The sequence below is a fragment of the Neodiprion virginianus genome, chromosome 5 (genome assembly GCF_021901495.1).
Source record: "Neodiprion virginianus isolate iyNeoVirg1 chromosome 5, iyNeoVirg1.1, whole genome shotgun sequence".
Taxonomy (NCBI): domain Eukaryota; kingdom Metazoa; phylum Arthropoda; class Insecta; order Hymenoptera; family Diprionidae; genus Neodiprion; species Neodiprion virginianus.
The window spans coordinates 32,910,478-32,935,655 of record NC_060881.1 but is presented as its reverse complement, the minus strand read 5'-3'; the positions used below and the strand labels follow the sequence as shown (position 1 = coordinate 32,935,655).

Here is a 25,178-nt window from a genome sequence, read left to right as displayed (position 1 = left end):
GTAAAAACTGGCGCATTCACCTCTGCAGGCGGCACGAGAATAGAGGGTACAAAGCCAGCCGGTCTCTATTTTTTTCACTCGTCATTTTCGTAGCTTCTGCCGCTCCGCATGAGCATAATACTTGTCAAACTTCCGAGTTGAGGCAGAGCGAACGACGTCGTGTGTGTGCGCAACGTGTAGCACGTAATAAGTATGCGGGATAAAGTCGAACAGCGGTAACGACAGAGGCTAGAGTCTAGACTCTGGACTCTGAATGGGACTATTGTCCGCACCCCTCCGAGGTCCGGACCAATCGTGTTCAACAGAGCCCCTCATTCACTGAAATATATACGCTGCAACATCGCATTCGATGCATATCCGAGACCCACCGGCTTGCGCATAGTGGCCGATTATTTTTTCGACTGGTTAGACTTTCCCCAAAATTTCTGTCCTTTTTACCTATAACTTCAGAAGAAAACAAATAAGCGATCGTTTTCGGAATTGGTTGGAAAATTAGCCGTTGGTCGTACGAAATGTTTGAAAATACAGAAAGAAAAAAAAAAAAATGACGAGGCGCGTGTAACAATGAGGAAGAAAAATTTATTTATCATCATTCGCGAAGTGTGGAATATTTTTATATCTACGTTCATTAGCCGGGCGATTGTAATACGGAGAAAGGCGATAAACCGTTCGCGTCGCGTTGAACAACGCGTGGAAAGAATGAATGAGCTGTTAAACGGAGATCGAGGAAACTGTAAAACGATCGTCAAACGAATTCGAACTGCTCGAGCCATTATCTCGATGCCGTATATTTGTTATAGATACCCTGAAATAACATATACCTTGGTGCCTACTTAAACAATCCATGCAGCCACCACGTGCTGTGGTATTAACTGCATCAACTGCTGCAGCGAGTCTGAGGTTTTCCAGAGATGGTTAATTTATGTGTGTTTTTAATGTACGTATATATACATATATGCATATTTTCTTTGCACTTTTTACACAGTCTCATTCTCTTTCACTCTTAGTTCCTGTATAAAAGCCGCAGAAGCGATATCAAGCGCCGTTTAAATATACACATGGAAAATCACGAAATAGGAAATGACGGAATGGTCGCGGAACTGAATCGTCGAAATTGAAAATTGCTGCGCGATCCTTCCTCCTCGATCGTGTCCATTCCGCGTCTTATCGGTTCTTCAGATCGCAGATCGTCATGTAGCCGCTGATGAAGCTGCCCGGAGATAACAGAATTTCCGGAAACTGAGTATACGACGATGCTCTCACTTCCGGACCGTTTCTAATTGAAAATCATCGTTATATCGGGGCTCGTTTCGCGTCCCTAGAAAACCAGCAGGGGTGCCTCCGTTCACCCTGTTGATTGTGCAGGTAACGGAGGGTTGATGCTGCAGCTGCGCTTTCGACCAATAGAATCAACGGCCGCCGTCTCGATGTGCGAAATCGTTCAAAGGCTAAACGCCTCAGTCCTTATTACGTACGCGAGTCGAACACGTGCTTGGGAGGATCCAAGATTTAATTTAAACGAGCTTATCTCTCGCCCCCTTGTCTCTTAATTTAGCGGGGCTATCAGCCCTGCTGCTGCTGCTGCTGTTGCTGCACGATCCGCCTTCGAAGCGGGGCGGATGGAAGGCGGAGATCACGGAGAGGCGTATGTAAGAAAAAGTTATGGGAGTTCAAGTGGTGGTGTGAGATAAGATTCTCGCAGTCGGAGTTTGTCGGCTCACCGAACAACTCGGCAACGTTTGTTTGTACGCTCTTTGTCCGCGCGGTGATATGTCAAGACCGTGATAGAGCGATTTCGTCGGTCTGGTAAGAGTCAAAAATCGTGTAATAATGGAGGCCGAATTACTTTCGGTTAATATGACCGGCAATTACACCGATCATCCGACGTTTCCGAGGCCTGTAACCATCATCGCCGCTGTCTGCGCCATCGTTTTTGGAATCGTTGGAGTCACAGGTGAGATGAGTTTAGGAATATAGTTGCAACTTTAACCTTTTTCCAACCCTTTAAAGGCGAAGCCTGTTTTTCGTTAAAAAAAATCATTTCTCATAATCGCTTCAAATTTTTTGCAATCAAAATGATTTTTAAATATAGTTTTTCGATTTTTATGCCTGAATAAAAAGTTTCTGAAATGAAACTATTCAGTGAAAAGTTTTTGTAGAGTGCGTTACTATTTTTCAAATTATTTCAAGCGACTTGAATTAAAATTGAAGAAGATATTTTGAAAAATGACTGTTACCTCATTGTAGAAAATATGCTCCAATGGTAGCCAAAGGTTTAATAATACCTCATTCACGATACTCGATATTTATTTCGAGCCAGTTTCGTGTTTGATATGAAATCCTGGTGAAAATTTCTGCACACTCTTGTAAGAAATTTTCTTTTAATTTTTTGCACGGAAAGTTTCGTCCTGAATAAATTCTCCACATTCGCGATGAATCATCATGAGGTCTTCCAAATGAATTTTCCTACAATCCAGTTATGGATTAAAATTGAATCAATTTCTTTCAAAAATGAATAGGACATTTTGTGCCAATTTCTACAATTTCTTAGAGCGATAGTTTTTTTTTCTCGAATCTCTGGGCTTATTTCGCATTAGAAATATACAGCGTTTTGTTCTTCTAAGTGGAATAAATTTGGTCATTCGGTAAAAGGTAATTCAGATAACAAGCAGCCTTTTTTATATTATATATTTATGTTGAAGGAATTACGTCAACAATAGCGGTCAAGCTCATGATTCTTTCGTTGGATAACAGATGCGGTTAGGGAAGTCACACTCGAGCCGTATGATTGCTTAGATTATTATAAATAATAGAGGTTTTGATCAGAATGTGTATATAGCGGAGAATTATGGTTACCAAGAAGCCTGGGAATGTTAATGATAAACTAGAAGTTGACGGTGGCCGTAATAATAATTATTACAGTCACTGTTTTATTAACATTGTTTGAATTAACCAATCTTATGCAGGGATTTTCCACGAGTGATTAAGTCGAATTGATGAGAGTCTTCAGTGCAAATGTTTATACTTTCGCTCCTTGATAATCGACCGGAAGTATTTGTAAAGAGAATCGAATTAACGACGTGATTTTTGCCCCAGAATTCTTGTTTCAATTATTCCTTAGAACCATAAGTAAGACGCATCTCGACACTACATCGATGCAGCGAATGGATCAAACCAGGAAAATTATCAACGTAATAATTCCCGGGGACTTTTTCAAGATTGCAGGAAAACTACGCTGCAGATAACGTTGAAGGACGCGTTATTAGCGAGGATCCTTTGCTCATAATCCGGCCGTAAAGTGATAATCTTCTGGTTTATTAATTTTCAGGCAACCTGATCACGGCGATAGCTCTCCTCAAGTATCCAAGGATAAGGAAACATGCCACCACCGCATTTGTAATCAGTCTGAGTATTTCGGATCTAGTATTTTCGGCGATCAATATGCCCGTCACAGCGAGTCGCTACATCGAGTTACATTGGATTCTCGGTGAAGTGATGTGCAGGATATTTCCAATATTCTTCTACGGAAATGTCGCGGTTTCTCTGCTCAGCATGGTCGGCATAACGATCAACAGGTGAGCGCGATTTCTCCATTCGGTTATGTTTTCACCCTAACATCCGTCCATGCGACTAAATTTCCATAATCATCATCCTCTTCAGATACCTGTTGATTTCGAGGCCGGACATTTACCCGGAGATATACACAGAGCGAAGAATAACGATGATGCTGGTTGGTATATGGGTGGTCAGCTTCAGTATCCTGATACCATCGCTGCTGGATAAATGGGGAACTCTTGGGTTGGATGAGAAAACATTCTCATGCACGATACTGAAGAAGGACGGTAGGAGTCCAAAGAAGTTGCTGTTCATTATCGGTTTCGCGATACCGTGTTTTGTGATAATCTTGTCCTATCTCTGCATTTACTGGCGGGTCCGTCAGAGCTTGAAAAAATTGCAAGCCCATTCCGGAGGTAAACGGGGTGGTTTTCAACGCAAGGAAGACTCGCGGGTTACGCGACTTATGCTGACGATATTCGTTTGCTTTTTACTCTGCTTCATGCCGCTGATGGTCGCCAACGTCGTCGACGAGGAAATGGAGAGGCCAGTTTTCAACGTTATAGCCTCCATACTATCGTGGGCTTCGTCTGTCATCAACCCCTTCATTTACGCCGGCACCAACAGACTTTATAGAGAAGCTTACAAGCAACTTTTGTGCCCACCGAGGACGAGTAACAAAAATTTTAGACCTCCAAGGCCGACTCATTCTCATTCTAGCAAAGTTTCAACGCCAAACGTGACGTAGCGTTTTTACGTAATACTTTTTTTTATTATTGAACTTGTTTTTTTTTTTCTATCACCAAAGAATGCAGGACTCGGGAGAAGGAAACCATTTTTTACACATGTTGGAAGTAAAAAAATTCTGTTGTGCATTTTATTGTGCAACTATGAATGAGTTTGAACAATTGATTTACACTTTTTTTTCGTATGAAAATTGCTGGTAACAAGTGAATCTAAAAGATTATACAAATTTTCATCTCAATAAACTGTCATCAATATACAATATGTTTAATTTTATATGTATGTATACGTATATATATATTCAAAAATTAAATATTATCGATAACTATTATACAATTTGTATAGTGGCGTTGGAAAAGTCTACGATTTTGAATTATGTATAATATGTTTTGTATAGTAGTGAAAACGAATATTTTCTATGTATAAGGCGTACAATATCGCGATTTCTCTCATTACATATTATGTCTGCTAGTAAAATGAGTATTTGGCTACGAAAAAGATTGTATAAAAGTCACAAAATAATCATATTGATAATAATTATAATAATACTGAAAAAATCGAATAAAATGTACGGATTATTAAGACTTCACTCGATTCAATAGTAAATATCTAATTTATCAGTTACCTTACAACTTATTATATTTATACTGATTGCTTTGCAATCAGTATTATTTGGACGGAATCGTGAAGTACAGTGTATCATTTTCGAATATCAATATACGACATCGCGTAATCAGATCTTTTGGTTGCAAAAGAAATAAAAAAAGAAAATTCTCTACCCTTTCAACAAATCAAAATAATCAAATGGTTTTCGCAAACCGATGAGACTAAAAGCTCAAATTAAGCTACCTTGTATAGATTCAGTTATTAATATACTTACGGTATAAAACGTAGGCCAAAACACGCTTTTCCGTTAAACTATTCTAGAGGCAAATTTTGCTCGCGTTACTGAATGCAAAAAAGTACAAATGCTATCACTGATGAGGATTCAAGACGTTCTTGACTGGAACAAACGATTCAATAAATACTCCTTCACTTTTTTCTTTCAGCTATCGACAGATAATAGCCATTTGACAAAAATGTTCCACGCATAGTAATTTTTCAAGGTCAATTGCCGTGGAATGTGATAAAAGATGGTTCATACAGATCTATGCGAAGCAAAGAACTGATCGACCGAATGCTAATTCAGCTCCAATTCCGGGATATAAGGTTCCGTAACAGATGTGATCGGGCAGACGCTCAAGGTGTCCTAGAAATAAAATTTTAAATATAAATTATAGGCACAGTCAATTTCTCGAATTTGATTTTCCACCGAACGCACCCACGATTAAAAGGCGCAAAAAATGATCTTACGATTCTGACAAGTTCGTCGAGCGTCGGTCTTTCGTCCCGATTGATGCTCCAGCAGGACAGCATCACTTCGTAAAACGGATCCGGCATATCCCTGAGCTGAGGTAGTCTAACGTGTCGTCTGACGGCGTCCTCGACCTCGTCATCGCCGACTAAATCCGCGTAAGGCGTCCCCCCCATGCTAAATATCTCCCACAAGAGGACCCCGAAGGCCCAGACGACGCCCTCCTGGTGCCACTTCTCGTTGTTCAGGAGCTCGAGAGCCTTCCAGCGGATGTATTTGATGTCCTCAAGAGCATACTTCGCTATCCCGTGTCCCATCAGCTTGGGAGTGCCGTCGCTTTCGAGACCGACGCTTCTGGCGCAGAGACAGGTGTGAACGATCTTGTGATTCTGTAGGTGAAGCAGCGCTGAGGCGACGGACACACCAACGGAGAGTATCTGATTGGGAGGTAGAGGATCGCCGGACCTCGCGGCGAGCAATCGATTCTTCAGGGTCTGCGGCGGCATCTCAATGACGACGTAGAGCGACTCAGGAGTCTCACAGGTGCCGATAAGTCCTGCCAAATTGATGTGGCTTCCAACTCTTATGCAGACGTCAAGCTCCCTCAGCATCGCCTTTTTCTCCGAGGCCCTGAGGAGGCCGTCGGATATGGTGTGAACGGTGGCGGTCTTCGGGACCCCGTTTATCTGCACCGTCCCCATGTGAACGGTCCCAAATCTTCCGCGGCGAACAACTGCTGCGTCGATGACCAGAAAGTTCTTCGGGATGCTCCACACCTTGCTCTTCAAGTCCTGGTAGTGGTTCTTCCGCTCGGGAACGTCCTCGGGCACGTACGCCATATTATCCACCTCGCAAACAGGTCCCTGAAGCGTGAGCTCCTGCTGTTCGGACGACTGCTTGGCCCGGCTCCTGGCGTGCCGCCGCCGCAAAACGACGTAAGTCAGGACGGATGCGAGGAGCAAGACCCCGAGGAGAACGATGGCCACGTAGAGGACGACCACGGTCGCGCTGGCACCTCTGGGTTTGGGGGCTTCCAGGCCCGCCGAAACAGTATTAGTTAACTCCGAGTAGCTGTACTTCTTCTCATCCCTAATCTCGGACGTCACGATCAGCCCAATGTGCGGCATCGACGACCGTGTGTCCAACGGCGCGTTGTAGAAGCGACCGTTTCTTCTGCCGTCCCCAATCGTGAAGGTCTTGTACCGCTCGTAGTCACCGGCCTCGAACTCTCCGGTCACGTAGTAGCCCAAGCCTTCCTCCCTGGACTGTTCGTAGCCTGGATAAGTCCGATCACTGTCCGTCGGTGGGATCGTTCCTGCCCTGACGACGACCACTTGGTACCGACTTACCGGGCCCGATTCGCTCGAGCCCTTGGCCAGCACAACGGTCACCGTGGTGTCCGTTTTGTTCACGATCTTCGGGGGGTCCGGCTTGTCTGGTTGACCGATCAACGTCCAATTTGTGGAATAAGCTGCCGATCCGCTACCGTGAGTGTTCACCGCGACTATTGAGACGTTGTAATTCGTGCCAGGCTGCAGACCCCGCATTGTCGTCGTGTTCGACGAACCGCCTTGCACTTGAATTTCAATCGTAGGCAGGAAACCAGAGGCATGCGACGTCAGAGAGACCGCCCGAAGGTTGTAGGCTATCAGTTTACCGTTCGGGACGTTCGGTGGCTCCCAGGTTATCTGAAGCGCTCCAGGCTCGCTGCGGATCAGTTGAATGTGCCTTGGTGGACTTGGACCTGTGCAGAACAATTTACGCGAAAAGTCATCATCGGTGTGCCTAAAAATACACCCAAACGGAATAAAGCTTGATTAAAAATGCTACTGAACTTATGATTCATAGAATTATTTAAGTAGGGCAATTTTACTGAGTCTGGTCATCGTTTGCTCCACTATCCGAAGATTATGTTTACAAACAACAAACAAGTACAGAGGTGCTTCGATCTATGCAAAACACTCATTTTTTAATAATGAAGTGTATCAAGTATTGAAAATTCTGTCCATATTTGCTGAAAGTCGGATTTAAGTCTTGAATTGTGTGATTGAAGAGCCACAAATGGTATATAGACCCTGGTCCTGGTTTATAACTCAATGTTACTGACTACTATGTTTCAACATCAAGAACTGTTCGGATTGTAGTCTTCTATAACGTTTTTTTTTTGTACAAAGCGTGCTAAGTACGCATACGTTTTTACCAAGCCTCTTAACAGTTTTTATCACCTTTTAGCCCAGTGCTGTAAACGCTTACGGAGTCAAGGGAACCGCACAGCGCGGTGGGCTCAGCTACGCAATAGATTGTGCACCCTAAGGAAGGACCGCTTCTTCCGTATTCGCTGCCGCAGTAGCATTGCTGGTCGTTCATCAGACCTGCAAACCTGTGTGAGTGACATTCTTGTGAGTATGATTCATCGAAATTATTCACAGGCGATTTCCTCACGCTTCTAGACCTCATTCAGACCACGAACTGTTCTTGATGTCTGCGGATATCCTCGATTTTCAGCCTTGCTACATACAACCACCCTGGTTTCCAACTCACATGTAATATCGGGAACCGCATTCCCGGATACATTCGGATGGCGAGCTCGGATGATTGACTGCCAGTACTGGAAAGTCCACATCAGCTTCCAAGTTTCGGTAGCATCCCTTATATTCGTAAGCCTCCTGGGCAAAAGTGATGCCACCGAGCACTGAAGTCAGTATCCAAAGAAGAATCATTGTCTCATTCCGCGTGACTGATTATGCAGGTATTTTCACAGTTGAGTTTGTTCAGTTGATCGTCTATTTTTCATTCATATTACTCGGACGAACCAGTCCTGATTGTTTTCAAAGACAACGCGGAGAACCGGGCGTCGATTTTTGTCTACGACCACTGACAAAACTAACAACACTTATTTTCTGGCTATGACAAGATTCAGACACTGTGACTATGGGCGCGGTGGCAGCTCCCTCCTGTTGTTGTTATTCGTGCGTCAGCCATTTGCAGCGACTGCGCGATTACCTGTTCGGTTTACGAGTCTTAGGATCGATTTATGCACCTCATCACTGCGCAGACCCCAAACTCAGATCTGGCCAATCCCTGCCTTTCACAGACGTGTCGTGTTGAGTTGAATTCGAACGGCTATCGGCTGTGTAGTGCGATGCACTATCTTCAATGCCTGAATAAAAAGTGCACCATTGGTATGTAATGCAGCTTATGGTAGTAGTTGGAAATGCAACATTGAGCTGCTGTTTTGCGATAATTAGTTGGTGTGCCAATCGTCACGATGTTGGTTGGTAGTTGGTAATTGGTAGTAGAGAATGGTAAGTAGGTTGAGTCAGCGCCACGTTGCGGTGATGTTGGCGACAGTTTTTAGGAATTATTTAACCAGCGGTGGGTAACTAATCCTGCAACTAATGCCGGGCGAAACGGCTCTAGGTCTGGAGAAAGGCGCTACGGCACGGTAAAGCTGAAACTAAAGTTAAAGTGGGAGTATTGTAGCCGTGAGATCTATCAATACTAAGAGAACTTGAAACCGAGATCGACATGATAATATACGGTTCTGCACTGTGATGTCAAGAATTAATTCGCGCTTCTGCTTATTTTTCCTTTAATTTGATTGAAATTTAATTCCTCGTTGTATAATAAGGCTTTTCTGAAATCCACTGGAGAATGAATTAATCCTAGAATGAAGGGAGCAGAGTTATTTGATTAGTTACGTCAAAACGTGAAAGTTATAACGAGACTTTTGCAGCCTTAATTATGTGGAATTAAGATAATTACGGTTATCCTTTGTTCAATAATCGCAAAGATGGCACATGATTTCAGTATACATTTACTATGTATATAGTAAATGTATATGATAGCGGTTTAAAAGGCGATTTGAAATTTTATGGAAATGAAAGAATTTCAATTCTGAGCCTCGTCAACGGAGACAATGAAAATCATAATGTAGTTTCTCAAAGTTCGTTCATTTAAATCTCGATTAACTTTGCCGCTGCCTGCCGCCCGCTGCTAGCTTTTTCTTCCCTGGCAATATCCCAACTTCAGCCCCCTGAGAATCCCTGCGTCTTACTCTGCCTTCACCCTTCACCAGATGAATTGCAAGAGGTCCTGAAATCCGGCTGCCCTTTCGAGCACGTAATTTTAGTAGGCGCGAGACGACGCGTGTTCCAGGGACGCGATACGAACAAAATTGTTCACGTTCTTGTGTAAAAATAAGATGAGGTTATCCTCTATCTTTCTCTCTCTCTCTTTTTCCTTTCATAGCCAACTGCGTTTACGGGTGAACTTTGCATCGCGATGCGATCAAACTAGTATGGTTACGTTTCGGAATCCCTCTGTTCGCACTGTCACGTATCAGGAATCATCTTTTTTTACTGGTATACATTTCTGGAATTCGCTACCATCTGAAATCACGCCCATTCTGCCTGTCTTTCGACCGCGTTGCTATGAATATTTGATGGCGGCAGAGGAACGTGAAGCGAACCCGGTATAGATATGGAGTATGATAATTTGATAATTTGTTAATGTGTAAAATTGTGCAGAGTATGGGTATTGTGCCTGTATGGTTGTATGATAATTTTCAGCTTTTTTTCTGCAGAGTGTATGTAGCGCTTGTAATTATCATTTCATTATTTCTGTTTCTACTTTGGATTAGTATTACTTTCTTTCTGTTAATTATTTACTTCCTGTGTTATTTTGATTTAACTATTGTTTACTTTTTTGTTTGTTGTTATTCTAATTAAGCTTTTCTTTTCTTTTTTACTTGTTGTTATTTTCTTTTAGGTTTTGTTTTTCCTCGATTATTATTAGAATTAATTAGTCTTAGGTTATCATTGGTTTTTTATAATTTTTGCCTGTGGTCCTTGGGGAGTTACACTCCAAAATCAAATAAATATACTTTCGCTCTCCCTCTCTCTCTCTCTCTCTCTCTCTCTCCCTCTTTATGTCTCTCTTTCTGAATTGGGAATAAGAAGAAGATTTCCCTCGGGAAAAACCTTCTGTGAAATTTTCGTTTAAAAATAATCGTCCGGTTCTTTATAGATTCTCACGGGACAAACAGAGGCTGAATGGTTTAGTAAATTTATTATTCAAAATAATTTCTCGCTTATATTCAGGATATGTACGTGAAGGATTTTAAACTACTCGGATATTTTTTTTTTTCTGTCAAATTGAATCCTCGTTTAACGTGACTTATAAATAATACATTCTACAAGATTATATTCTTTCTGGCTCGTTTAAAATATTCAACATTCCAAATAGCAATGTGTATGCAAATTGCTTTCAACGTCTTCTCTTCAAAAATACATAAGACCGACGGAAGGAAACGCGAATAAACGAAAATTTTATAAAACAATTTTGCGCGCCGGGTAGAGAATCGTGGAAATTTTCATAACAATTTATACTGTTACTTGGCGTAAGTTTATTTGTGCGAGACTTTCGCATCGGGTGGCTACTGATCAGCATCAAATGTTTGTACCTATAGTAATGATTACCACGCCTCGCCATTCAGACGATATTTCACGTTGCGCTACGTAAAATACGTAAGTGGATTTTGAAAATTCCTCTCATTGTAAGCACACTCATCGTCTGAGCGAGAAATACAACAGTTCTTTCGGAGTGAAGTCTACAGGCACTCGACTTGAGTGAAGGTACTGCCTGCAAAATGCATCTCTCGAGGACGCACGGAGGCTCTCATAACTGTGAGCTTGCGGTCCGAGCTGAGAAGAGGAAGACTTGATACTTAAGGAGCCGTAATCCGCCTATACCTGCACCTTTACCGCCATCACGGGTATTAAGAAGTGTAAACCTGAGCAGAAATTCTCATGAGACTTGCCTTACCAACACCTTCATCAAGTACACATCGGGTTACCTGATCAGAGCCTGGACCAGAAATGTAACGTACCGTTCTAGAATGCCCTGATCAGGTTGATTTTACGTGTTTGCGATGGTCAGACCCTGATCAGGAGTTGATCAGAAATGGACATGGGAGCAGTTATCTATCCAACTGTTCAACTGCAAAATGATATTTCGTACGATGTTGCAGGTAGATGGTCACACTTTATTACAAGTCATCTGATACGTTTATCATGAGAACGCCAAGGACTCCATGACGCCTGGTGGCTGCTCGCGGTACTTGCAATGTGTCACGTTTAGTCAAGATCAAATCAGGTGCACCGTAATAATAGAGTTTGCTTGACCCAAGCCTGCTCAGGACCAGATCAAGCATACCTTACTCAGATATGTCTGATATTAACCTGAGTAGGGCCACATTAGGCGTGCCTAAGTAAGGGACGCCTTAGACCGACCTTAATGACGCAAGCCTGATTTTAACCTGATCGGGGCCTGCTGGGACGTCAGGTTGGTCGGATTGAATTTCTACTTGGGAAGTTATGGGCCGTTCGATGTAAGGAAAAAAATGGTAGAGTTTCCATAAAATTCTTAAGAACCACCGTGGTTTTCCTTCAGCACTACGACCTGAAATAGTAGCTACGTATTTCCGTTGGATTTTCTCTTCCCCTCCGGTTTTGGTCCGGCGGCGTCTGGGATGGGTGTCAGGCTTCTCTGACATCCAACTCCCGATCTGTCTGTGTATTTCCGAGCATGGTTTGACTTGTTTCTGAGGTAGTCTGACGCCGGGCCATCGACTTCTCGAACACATCTCCGTTCGTCTCGCTACTTTCGGCCAATTTTCCTGTCGGGTGGTACTCAGCTGTGAAATTGGCTTCCGATTGAACTACCCTATCCAACCCTGTTTCCCATTCCGTACGATCGTCACCTGAAATATCTCGTTACTCGGCTTGGCTCTACTTCGTCGTGACACTCGCGCACACACACACATACACACACACGTCTCGCTGTTTCTTGGCTTTTTTGAAACTGTACTTACAACAGGCGCTGAGGCTCGAACCTTTCGCGTCTCGCGTGAAAAGGGCAAATCGAAGGTGGATAACGTAATAACTTGAAGAATAAGGAGAATAAGGAATATGGATGAAGGCATCAACGCTTCTCTTCGATTTGTGAGTTTTAGTATATACTACATACAGGTATATGTACTTTCGTAAGTATACATATACGTATAGGCCGGGCTTTAGCACTTGGATTGTTTCCTTTCACGTATTTCATATGCTCTCAGTAATCTGCAGGACTGCTGCTGCTGCTTCTGCTGTTCTCGCTGAGTACAAAAGTGACGGCCTCGTTTGTTCTTTTATACTTATTTCGTGCTTTTTTCATGCCCTCTTTGTTTCCGCGAGTTCTCGTTCTACAGTCATTTCCTACTCGTTGTCGGAACCCCTTTTTCCAGATTCCCCATCTCCGCCACTCTCCGTTTTAGTGCCGAAGAGACGTACAACTAGAATCATTTTAATTAATCAAATGGAGCATAAAGTTATTTAATTCGACTTCTCTGTCTCCCCTTACCGGTCTCGTCTGCCGCTTCCTGATTAAACTACATGACCAATTTTCTACCTTCTCTTGTGGAAAACAATTTGGAGAACAACCTTCAGGGGACTGGAAAATATGTTCCCGTTCTCTTTGGAGTATAAGAAATAAATGCGCCGTACCTGTAGGCGGGTTTCAAGATAAGAATCCTCAAGTCAGTCACTCCCATTTACCGTTATTTTATACACACAATTTCAGAATATTAGTAAAATTATGGAATATACGTAGGGTAATTTGTTGTTGATTAAAGCATGGTGAAAAATTTTCTATGAACAATCTAAAAGTCATTCTTTCTAACAAGTATCATAATTCGAAATGTGCTAATGCTCATTTTATGAATCAGAGTTCTCATCGTAGCTCAAAATATATGCCGTGAATTTCAACTCATCTGTAATCTAATCTTGGTTAAAAGATTTATGATATTCTGTATAACCTGTCAAAAAACCAATTGAACAATTTCAGCAGAGAATTGTGTCGAGTCGTTGAAACTTTGCTATCGTTTTCTGAAAAATAACCAATTTCAAGCTACGCCAGCCCTTTGCCATCTAAAGCGGGGGAAAACTAGTTCGATAATTAATTAAAGCAAACAGATATAACAATTGAATTTGTGTAGGTAAAAATTTTAAGTTAGTCATAGTATTAATAACCGGGGCTGAATATTGATACGGCACACGCACGGAAGTGAATAATGGGACTTAGTACTTTTACCTCTCATTCGTGATTGAGGGTAGTTAAATGCCCCTTCTCAAATTACATTACTTTTGATTTAATATATCGTATATACGCACTTGAAAATACAAAGTTATTCAATTCGTGCCACCGCACAATAGTTGCCGGGGATCGTGCCATTGGCAGGCACACGAAAACTGTGCGGTTCAACGATTTGTTTAATGATAAGATAATAGTTGTTAAGCAGAATAAAACTTTGTCGAATATTCACGCTCCACCTCGGCAGGAAGTAATTCTTGTTATTATACTTTCTGGCCTACAATCGACCCAATTGTATGTCGTCCAATTCGAGGTATTTATAAAAATTTCATTTAGCTATTTTCGAGGCAACATTTCCGCGGCACAAAACGTGAGGCATAAAATTCGACGTTAAAAATACCCGTGAAACCATCTTTGTCTGTCTCGCAGCAATTGTAGAGAATTATCTGAAACGTTTTAAATCGGAATCAAAGGCTTTCTAATTTTATTTGCATAGAAAAGTTGTTGTATAACATTGACACAAGTTGACGAAGCATTGAATGATACTCGAAAGATTTCCTGAAGCAGCAGGTACACTAAAAGTTAATCTCATGAATTTCACTTCGCAGATATTATTCCCGCCTGCAATTTTGTGAGTATAAAGAATACGTCCTATAAGTTCCAGACGTCCAAGAATCGCACTAATCTGGGCCCAGGACGTAAAGCTGATTCAGTGAGTACGATTTAAAGCTGGAATAAAAAAAGGTCAGCAGCTAATGATTTGGTCACAGAAAATCGAAGGTCACGCCGCGGTAGCAGGATACGAACAAAGATCAACGGGGTCGTTCTGGTTATCCTCGTAAAATAAAATGCGGAACGAATTTAGCCTCTTGTCACCTCGATTAGGTGCTCCTGTCGGGTAGAGCCGGGCAATATCTTGAGGTTTGTGTTACCGACGTAGAGCTGCCGAGCGGGCGGGTGCTGCGGGTGGGGGTGGGGGTGGGGGGAAAGCTTGGCGCCGAGTGATCGGCCTTTGCGCAGAACGTTTAAGCTTCTCGCGCGAGCGGCGAGAGTCGCGTATTCCTCCCCCGTCCCCCCTCCCGCCTCGCCACTTCGTTCCGAAAGTTCGCGGACGATTGAACACGAAGCTCGGCAGTCGCGAGGCGGGCACGTTGACGAAAGCACCATCAAACCCCCCAGCGCAGCCCCGCGGCGAAGCTCTGAACATAAAGCTTGCCAAGCAGAGCGAGTGTACTGCGAGAAACGAAAGCACAGCGCAGAGTCGATCGGCGAATTTCCCCCTCCAGTCTAATTCAGGGGATGGTCGGAGATGTTGGGTTAGTCGGGCAGTAGTGCGTGGTCGGTTGCCCTAGTCAAGGGGCACAGCTGGCGCTTCTCTTACCCCGTTGAATCAATCCGCTCGAGGAGGAGCAGCGCGTGTTTGTTGCTGAGAAGGCTCTCTCGCTGGGCTCCGCGGAGTCGCAGTTTCATATCTTGAAGAGCCGACGGTACCATAAATTGTCACGAGGCATCTATCGATTTGTCTCGGCGACGCCGACGGCCGTGGCGGCGTTATGAGCATGTGACTTGGGCTCGGTGAGGAGAAATTCTTAGACGGCATAATCTCCGGCTTTTCAACCCCGGCAATTGGAAGTCGGATATTTTATGGAGGAGCGTATTCTGCTTCACAGGGTGTGTAGACCTGCTTGTACATCGCATACAGTGGTCCTGAGGTCAGGTGGTAGACTCCAATGTCCGAAAGTGACGCGGGCTTAGACGGGAGAGCTTTTTTAATCCAGAGAAAAACAAACTGAAAGGATCGCCACGAGGCCCCGAGGGATGCTCTAAGACGCTCTCTATCGATTGGATTCTCTATCGTATTGGGTTTGAAGTAGGTCTTTTCTTGCGGATAAGAATGGAGAGAGGAATTCCTCGACCGCTTTTCTGAGCTCGAAGGGAGGAGGAGAAAACACGTAAAAAAAGACGGTTTCAAAACAGACGTTCTCAACCATACCAACCCATACAGAGAAACTATTGATTTGGTATTCGTGCAACAAGATACTCGGTCGCAGATCCATCGTCGCAGTTCTTCCCTACCTCGAGGAAAAACCCGTAAATATTGGTGTAAGCACAGGTAACTGGTACATTTGGCCCTCCCGATGTAGAATGTAAAACTTGAAGATGAAGGCGAGGGCGAAGTCCGGGGTGAGAAGCTCCGAGGCTGACAAAGGAGTGGGGCAAAACGCTGAAGTAATGTCGGGGGAAGAAAGTATTTTTCCAAGTATTTTTCGGGTGTTACTTTTCCCAGGCGAAACGTGCTCCCTTGAGCAAAACTCGTCGGAGCACATTTGAATCGATAACACGCGCCCACTGCTGAGAAACACACATCAGCACCAGCATTAGCATCAACAGCAGTAGCAGGAGCACCGGCAATGCCCAAGTGAAAGAAGGAAAGAGGCTACTCGTTGGGAACTTGGAACTCCCACCAAGTTTGTATCCTCCTTGAAGAACGTGGTAGAAATGGATGCTGAAACCTGAGTACTGGACTCTTCACAGAAGGCGGTATTCTTGTGAAAAACTACTAACGTGTACCTCCATCCTCTTCACAGGCTCCCACTTCATCCCTGTACCGGCTTAAGTGCCTTTATTTTCGTACTCACTGAGACTCCACACTGTCGGACCAAACGTGCCAAATTCCGATCTCAAGATGAATCCAAGTCTTGACAAACTTCGTTCAGGAAACGCCGGTTGTCGTCATCAAGCGATCACTCCATTCCAGAACTTGGGATGTTCCTAATGGGCCCGCGAACACGTGACCATTAGCGGTCAACCGAACACCGGAAATGAGAAGAATCATGGGATTTTGCTCTCAGCTCGTTCCGCGTGGTGGAGACCAACTGGCGGGAGAATGTGACTATTAGTGGTTAATGGGTACAGAAAATCACGAGCGTTTCCTGACAACTTTTGCATCAATATGCAACCATTCCGTGGGACTAGTTTGGCCTGGTTGGCGTTGATGATTGTTAACGTAGTCACGGCAACAAGGAAGAACGAACGAGAGGCTGTCCTGATCCCAGGAGATATAGTCCTGGGGGGGCTGTTTCCGGTTCATGAAAAAGGTGGCTCGTCCTGCGGTCCGAAAATCTACAACCGAGGAGTACAGAGGCTCGAGGCGATGCTGTTTGCCGTTGACCAGATAAATAAGCAGCATGAAATTCTACCGGGAATAGCGCTAGGTGTTCACATACTGGACACTTGCAGCCGGGACACTTACGCGTTAAATCAGAGCCTCCACTTTGTCAGAGCGTCGCTGTCCAATCAGGACATAAGTGTTCTGGAGTGTGCCGACCGTTCGACGCCGAGGGTTCGCAAGAGCGCGAACGCCGGTCCCGTTTATGGAGTCATCGGGGGCTCGTACAGCTCAGTTTCACTCCAGGTGGCAAACCTCTTGCGGCTATTTCACATACCGCAAATATCGCCGGCCTCGACCGCGAATGCGTTAAGTGACAAAACACGATTCGACTATTTCGCCCGCACCGTGCCACCGGACACCTTCCAGTCCATGGCCCTCGTGGACGTGGTCAAGAGCGTCAACTGGTCCTACGTCTCGACCATTTACTCGGAAGGCTCTTACGGCGAGTACGGAATCGAAATGTTCACGCGTCAGGCGAACGACAGGAACGTGTGCATCGCGGCCGCCGAAAAGGTGCCCAGCGCCGCGGACGATAAGGTGTTCGACAACATTATCGCTAAGCTCCTCAAGAAGCCCAACGCCAGAGCTGTCCTTCTCTTCACTAGAGCCGAGGACGCCAGACGGATATTAGAGGCTGCTCGTCGCTCGAACCTGACCCAACCGTTCCAGTGGATCGCGAGCGACGGCTGGGGGAAGCAGATCAAGCTTGTCGAGGGCCTTGAAGACGTCGCTGAAGGCGCGATCACGGTTGAACTTCAGTCCGAAAATCTGCCTGGCTTTGATGATTACATGGCCTCGCTCACTCCAGAGACAAATCGACGGAATCCGTGGTTCGGCGAGTACTGGGAAGACGCTTTCGCCTGCACCCTGCAGAAGAACGTACCCCTGGTCACCAACCACACGATCAACGTTTGCTCCTCGAGGTTTCAGCTGACACCGGCATACGGCTACGAACAAGAGTCCAAGGTCCAGTTCGTCGTCGATGCTGTATACGCCTTTGCCTACGCGCTGCACAACCTGCAGAGTGATCTCTGCGGACGGAACGTGGGGCTTTGTCCAGCTATGGTCAACTTCGACAGGGGTGTATTCTACAGGAGTTATCTCCTCAATGTTTCTTTCACTGGTTCGTAGTCCATGATGTCGTTGTCGAAGACTCGAGTACTACCTACGTCTTAAGGGCAACGCCAACCGCGAAATTTAGTGACAAGTTTTCGCTAGTCTTTTTCACACCTTGACCCCTTCTTCGCATTTCACTTTTCGCAGGCTCTTTGCCGTACTGATTTATTGCCGCCCGTTCCCTGTCAGCAGTTCGGGTTAATTACTCAATTACTCGTTCGTTCGATCGTTCCCTTCCTTCCCTCCCTCTTTCACTCCCCTTGGCTCGTGCCTACGTACGTCAGTTCCTGATGCATTTTATTTTTCAGATGCTGCCGGCAGCGAGGTGAAGTTTGACGAGCACGGAGATGGCTTGCCACGCTACGATATTTTGAACTTTCGCAAGGTCGATCCGAACGGCACCAACGGATACTATTACCGGGTAAGTGCAATTTCCTAACAAATTACCAAGTTCATCAAGTACAACAGCCTTGCGTCGATTAGTAATGCTTCCGATCGAGAGGAAAGTGATTTAAAATATTTACGACTGTCGATATCAATTATAATACCGGTACCATGTACAGTCACCGGAAAACGGGATCATCAGGGAAAAACAATCCTGCCGACAGCCGACGACATCTGATACAGTTGTAAAATTATGAGGGTAGTATATGTATCAGGCACCGACAGACTGATTAATGGGTTTACAAATGCAATATTTTGCCGCGTCAACCTCGTTGTCAGGGTCAATAGAATCACGGCGTAACTCTGGGGACATGCCAGTGCTGTTGCATGGCGGGTAATGCATTATAGATCAACATCCCAGTCCCAACACCGTAGCTAACGCAGATTTTTCTTACGTATAAACAAGTAGAGAGAAGCGCTAGAGAAGGCGCTGATTATATTCCTGTGCAGTCGGGGCGTATTGCGGCCCCTTTATCCCCCCGTGTAACAAATATACAACTATACATAAATCGATATCCTTCAGGTAGTGGGAAAGTGGTATAACAAGTCCCTCAATATCAGCACGGATGATCTGGTCTGGTCGAAGGGAGCAACGGAAATTCCTATCTCGGCTTGTTCGCTGCCCTGCGCTGCCGGGATGATAAAGAAACAGCAGGGTGACACGTGCTGCTGGGTCTGCGACCAGTGCGAATCGTATGAGTACGTGTTCGACGAAAAGACGTGCAAGGAGTGCGAGGAGAACCACTGGCCACACCCTGACAAAAAGGGCTGCTACGAACTACCGATAACTTACGTTAAGTGGAGCAGTGCATTCGCTATTGTTCCCGCGGTGATCTCGTGTCTAGGGATCACCGCAACTCTCGCGGTTGGAGGTCTCCTCTTCCGGCACAGAGACACACCCGTTGTTCGGGCTTCCGGAAGAGAGTTGACCGGCATTCTTTTGGCCGGAGTACTCGTATGTTACTTGAACACTTTCGTCCTCCTGGCGAAGACGACCACCGTCACCTGCGTCCTGCAACGATTCGGCGTCGGTGTTAGTTTCAGTGCGGTTTATGGTGCCCTCCTCACAAAGACCAATAGAATAGCGAGAATATTCGACTCAGCATCGAGGTCCGCCCGCAGGCCTCGGTACATAAGCCCCACATCTCAGGTCTGCATCGCCACTGCCCTGATCGCCTTCCAAGTGGTCATAACCCTGGTCTGGATGATCGTCGAGCCACCGGGTACGAAGAAATTTCAACCCGACAGAACGCAGGTGATAATTCGGTGCAACATCCAGCACATGAGCTTCCTCTTCTCCCAACTCTACAACGCCTTGTTGATCGTAATATCGACTATCTACGCGGTCAAGACCCGCAAGATACCCGAGAACTTTAACGAGAGCAAGTTCATAGGGTTTACGATGTACACCACCTGCATAATATGGCTAGCCTTTGTCCCCATTTACTTCGGGACCGAGAACTCTCACGAGACCCAAATCACCACCCTGTGCATTGCCATCAGCCTCAGTGCATCGGTTGCGCTGGTCTGTCTCTACTCGCCGAAAGTCTACATCATCATATTTCAACCGGACAAAAATATTCGCGGAAAGGTAACCATGAGCGGCAGCACGTTTAAGAAGCAGGGTAGCAGTGCAGGTGCGTCTTCGGTCACGAAATGTAAGTGACCTCCGTTAATTCTCGTCGCCGTTTGGTCACTCGACTCCATCACCTCCCGGATTTCCCTATCCAGATATTCCGCACAGTTCGATGTAATCCTCGATTGTTTCCCGGAAAAGTGCAATTCCCAGCACACCCAGACTAAAGAGCGATTTGGCACTTGGCCATGAGAGGCAGGCCGACACCTCGTGTGTAAACTTTCCAAGCCTCACCTCATACTAATTGCAGTATAAAGCAACATTCCCAGGACTGTCTAGAGAAATACGTTGATAATAATTGTTCGGTTGTTTCGCGAAATTTTCTACAACTTTCGGGTTATTATTATCCGACCCAGCAAAGTGGGCGTGGTAAAGTTTTTCAGCACAAATAGGAAGTGAACTTTGTACGAACAAAACGAATATATGTATTTGAATGTAACCATTTGCTGGGCAATTATACTGCCAACCATGCATTCCATCGTATACATGTAGGTACCCACACTGTTGATCAGATAGAGAAGTCGGTCTATCTTGGTGGTCGATCAATTTGCGGTCGACCGTACTACATGCCTGTCATACCGCCGACCTACATTTCATAACGAGATCAATACCCGACTATGCGTAAATTAACGTTTTTCAAAACCGTTTCTCGATTTTTCACCTCGCATTAAACGTCCGTAAGAATCCGTCCTCTCGGAAACTCTGTCGCTCCCCTAAAATTACGGATCGCCCGATAGCAGCAACCCTCGAACACTCTCATCAGCAGCCCCGTAATTTCAGGTACCGCATGCGATGGACCGAGCGAAAACGTCCCTCTCCAGCCGGCAATCAACGCTACAGCCCAAACGTCAGTTGGCACACCACAAACTCCAACACGTACCGTCCTTGCGTTTAAACCCGTCAACGAGGAAGCAGTTGCTCAGCTTTAGCCACCCACGATCGAAGGGTCGTTCGTCCTGATTATCGACTTGAAAAGAGGAATAATCTACAACATATTTGAATTTATCCCTCGACATAATTTGAGGTTGTGGAAGGAAACGATCCGGTCGAGTCGACTGTACAAAGACAAGTCTTTTCTCTTGATGTTTTATGTCAACCTTGAGTCTGTGCTGAAGATTCCTAATTCCTACCACCCAAGGCTACGCTTCATATCTGAGATTGAACGCAACGATAAAATCAATTTTTCAATGACAATAACCATATTGTAACCAACTGGCATCGTGAACCTACTTTTTGGGGTAGGTTCCTAAATTTCAATTTTACACATCCGATCTATCAAAAATGGACGATGGACTTTAATGTTGTTGGACAGAGCTATTCCTCTGCTTCACAGAAAATTTTATAAAGACAACTGCCAAGTCCCTGTCAAGTCGTTTCTTCACGACAATAATTACCCGAAAAGTTCTTTCAAGTCTTTGATTACGAAAAGATGACACCTCTAGCAGTATAAAAAATCTTCTGCGACGCATGATCAGTTCCGCTTCACCCTTACTGATACGTTAGGGAATACTTCTATACTGTTAATAGTTAACGAAACAAACAGATCCAAGTGTCGTTTTCTACCTCTTCCATATGTTAAAGGTTTTTGCGAAAGCTTCAATAGTACAGCGAGAAAGTTCGATATTTTCACTGTTACGAAGTTAAATAACAAGTTGTGGAACATCATCGTGAGAGGCAGAGACAAGGTATTTATCACCTCCCAATGGAACGCCGTGTATAAGATCAATTGATCTTTTGTTCTCTTATGTTTAAACATTTCTTATAATTATAAAATGTTATCGCTTTTCATAATGAAATATAATTTTCCGACGAGGGTGACAAGCTGACCTTCAAAACTTTAGCAAAAAGACTCGTTTTTCTACATTTGACTCGACTGGCTCGTTTCCTTCCACAACCTCAGGAATAATTTACGTTCGAGTGCCTATAACTGTCTATTTATTAGATATATATCCGCGGGCCCGTGATGGGTTGAAAAGCGAGGAAGCTTAACGAGTATTTCGAACGTTTTTCCCGCTAATTTTCAATAAAATGCTCTATGAATACTCAACTGCAACGCTGTGATGCGACTGCAGTGATTCAAACTTGAATTCCTTCCTTCCGTACCTATTTATAATATCAATCCATGTGGTGATGAATGACCGTTTCACACATTTCCTTATCTTCGCCCATTTTTCAGTTATTTTAGAATCATGGGTAAATCGTTAACAGTCGTGACGGAATGTGTAAACGGGACTCGAAGTTGCCTGAACGAAGAATAAGAATGTAATTCTGACTGGTCAGAATATCGAAAAAAAAAATTTTAAATACTCAAGGTGTGGCTTAGGGCAACACTGAAAATCGTACAACGTTCCAAACAAAATATACCTATAGGCTAAAATAATTTTAACGCATTTGAGAAATAGAATACGCATAAAAAAGCTATAACGCGACGAGTGAACGTGAACCGTGAGTGTTGCGTATGAAAAAATGATTAGATAAATCCACATACAGTAGGAGTAATAAAAGTAATATAACATATATACATAATAATCATACGCTTAGTAAATTGGTGATCGTACAAACAGATATAATATATTGACGATTCAAAGAACCGTTGAGATAATTATTTATTATATACACATTATAGAATCGTTTATCTATACCTAAAATACGGAAATATAATATATATATATATACATATATATAAAATGAGGTGAGCAAATATATAGGTTGATAAACCAATACAAAGTAAGGGGAAAACGGTCTGTAGATAAGTAAATGCATCAAATTAATGTTGTACGAATAGGGTTATGTAGGATGAGACATATTATATGTACATATAAATATATACTATATATTTGCACCGTTGTTTTAAACCATGGAATAGAAGACAATTTTTTCTTTTAATAAATAAAAACATCTTTTGACACGTGGACCATGCATTGAGAGGAATATGTGTACATGTGTGTAAAAATCTGCCCTATGTAGCAAGTGCACATTATGAGTATTAATATACGTATGTATAAGATCAACATGCCATGCATATGTATACATACACATATACATAGGTTTATATGTAACGTTCTGTGAAAGAGGAAGAAACAACCTGTCTGTACTAAAAGTTAACACGTCACTTTCTAAAGGTTTGATGATATATGATTAAATTTTTCATGTTCCTTATCGGAATTAACACATCTTCGATCGCGAGTAATGAGTTTATAGTTATGTATACGTGATTGAGCGATTATGCTATTGTTTATTCTGTTGGCCTCTGTGTACAGTTGTTGATGTTTGTCGTATCGTAATAAATTGTAACGAATTGTAATAAAAAATGATACATATTTTCTTATATTCGATCGATTTTTTCAACCATATAACGATGTATGGTATAAACGCTGTCGCATATCGATGCTCCGCTAATTGCATCGTCTAATTGAAAGAAATACAGAAAAACAAACGAATAACGAACCAAGCTCGAAAATGGGAGAACTGCACGAAATATGCATTCGGACGGTGAAACGTATACGTTAAACGCAAAGCCTGCGCACTCCGCGTGTAATTTAATTGTCACTTGAGGTTCAACCGCGGCTTACTGAAGCCCCGATTTCCATAAACTAAATATTCAATTCACTCGAGATAGGAACCTCAGGGTCATTAAAGGCCAACCGTAGAAATAAGTGATTGGTAGAATGAGAATAATAAACAAGGTAAGTCAAAGAAAATCGAACCAAGAATAAGAAGCTACAGTTCAGTTTATCTTTCAGCTGCTGCGGTGTACAACGAATCTCGAATCAGTTAGATTTTCTCTACTCGATTCCCTCTCCCCACCAGAAAATGACAAATACGGTAAAAAGAGCAAGATGAACAATGATAAAAATATAATTGTACGCAGTAACTTGCTGAACAGGGCATGTGGCTGTTAGTATTCAAAGCACGATTTCACTCTGCGTGGAAAATCCCCAAAATAATGAATATACCAACGTAATCCATACCGAGTAGCGAGAGCTGCAGGTAGCTACGGAATTACCGAAGCAAGTTTAAACCAGGGTCAGCCCGGGCCAATTTACAATGGCCCGAATCTAAGCCCGCCAGATTTATTCCTTCTTCTGATTGCCGGGTCTCGACTGTCTGCAGCACAAGTTCAAGTGGTAGTTGAAATTTTTTCCTCGGGCATGATGATCGCGCAAAGACGAAAATCACACACAAACAAACTACGTGGAGTCAAGAACTGAGCAAACCCGATCTGTTATCCGTTTGTGCAACATGCGGTATACAAGCAAATGAAGAAAATAATATCGACGATATACGCAGAGTGTTACGAGAATTCGTGTAAAGTGATAGATCGATAGACATTAAGACTCCAGAGTCCAGAGCTATCTCCACAAACTTCGCCGATACTGAAACAAAAACGCAAAATCATGGCGTACATGGGTGAAATCGAGTCGTTCAAGAAGGGTGGAAAATGGGCAGCGTTTCTGAGCCAACTAGAGGCTTTTGTAACACTGAACGACATCCCGACGGTCAAGAAAAGTGCTTTATTATTAACAAAATTCAATCAAAGCATCGTGTAACAACGAAGATTTAGTGACAATGGACTATAAAACTTTATGCGACAAAGGCACGTCGCTAGACGATGCAACCAGAAACGAATTCCAAGAACGGGTAAATTTCCGAAATCAAAAGCAAAAGGAGGATGAACCGATAGAAGATGTTGCCTTAGCTATCAAAATACTAGCGACAAAATATAAATTCACGGAAGCCGAATTAGAAAACAACATCAAAGACCAGTTGATTAATGGAGTCAAGGATGATTTAACCAGATACGAACTGTTAAAAATGTCAGGCAAGACATCAAAGGAATTCATCGAAACAGCTAAAATCCTTGAAATGGCCACGAAAAATTCAAAATCCAAAAATAATTCGCACCCAGAGAACTCGGTGTCAACGTTCAACTACACAAGGTCAAGCAACAATGACGACCGCGGAAACAGATATCAACGGCAGGACCGGGCCAGCACCAGCAGACGACGATCAACAACACAACA

At 43.7% G+C, this 25,178-nt stretch overlaps 3 protein-coding genes and 1 long non-coding RNA gene across 4 annotated transcripts; 2 read left to right on the top strand and 2 right to left on the bottom strand.

The window, feature by feature from the left end:
• The first annotated feature begins 1,763 nt into the window (after positions 1 to 1,763).
• On the top strand, positions 1,764 to 5,364 carry LOC124306465 (protein trapped in endoderm-1). The gene is made up of 3 exons (XM_046767226.1): positions 1,764 to 1,954; positions 3,329 to 3,575; positions 3,661 to 5,364. Exons 1-3 carry the CDS (start codon positions 1,831 to 1,833, stop codon positions 4,301 to 4,303), a joined length of 1,014 nt encoding a protein of 337 aa, XP_046623182.1. The 5' UTR covers positions 1,764 to 1,830; the 3' UTR covers positions 4,304 to 5,364.
• On the bottom strand, positions 4,419 to 8,813 carry LOC124306463 (putative tyrosine-protein kinase Wsck). The gene is made up of 4 exons (XM_046767222.1): positions 8,195 to 8,813; positions 7,879 to 8,033; positions 5,653 to 7,397; positions 4,419 to 5,548 (listed from the first exon to the last, which is right to left on the bottom strand). The coding sequence occupies exons 1-4, from the start codon at positions 8,371 to 8,373 to the stop codon at positions 5,480 to 5,482; spliced, it is 2,148 nt and encodes a 715-aa protein (XP_046623178.1). The 5' UTR covers positions 8,374 to 8,813; the 3' UTR covers positions 4,419 to 5,479.
• Positions 8,814 to 12,680: 3,867 nt separating this feature from the next.
• On the bottom strand, positions 12,681 to 13,954 carry LOC124306469 (uncharacterized). The gene is made up of 3 exons (XR_006908629.1): positions 13,867 to 13,954; positions 13,058 to 13,200; positions 12,681 to 12,989 (listed from the first exon to the last, which is right to left on the bottom strand). It is a non-coding gene; the product is annotated as an uncharacterized LOC124306469 (long non-coding RNA).
• Positions 13,955 to 14,948: 994 nt separating this feature from the next.
• LOC124306461 (metabotropic glutamate receptor) lies at positions 14,949 to 23,464 on the top strand. Its single transcript, XM_046767221.1, has 5 exons — positions 14,949 to 15,361; positions 15,457 to 18,081; positions 18,383 to 18,495; positions 19,042 to 20,176; positions 20,935 to 23,464. The coding sequence occupies exons 2-5, from the start codon at positions 16,740 to 16,742 to the stop codon at positions 21,081 to 21,083; spliced, it is 2,739 nt and encodes a 912-aa protein (XP_046623177.1). The 5' UTR covers positions 14,949 to 15,361; positions 15,457 to 16,739; the 3' UTR covers positions 21,084 to 23,464.
• Positions 23,465 to 25,178: the final 1,714 nt, after the last annotated feature.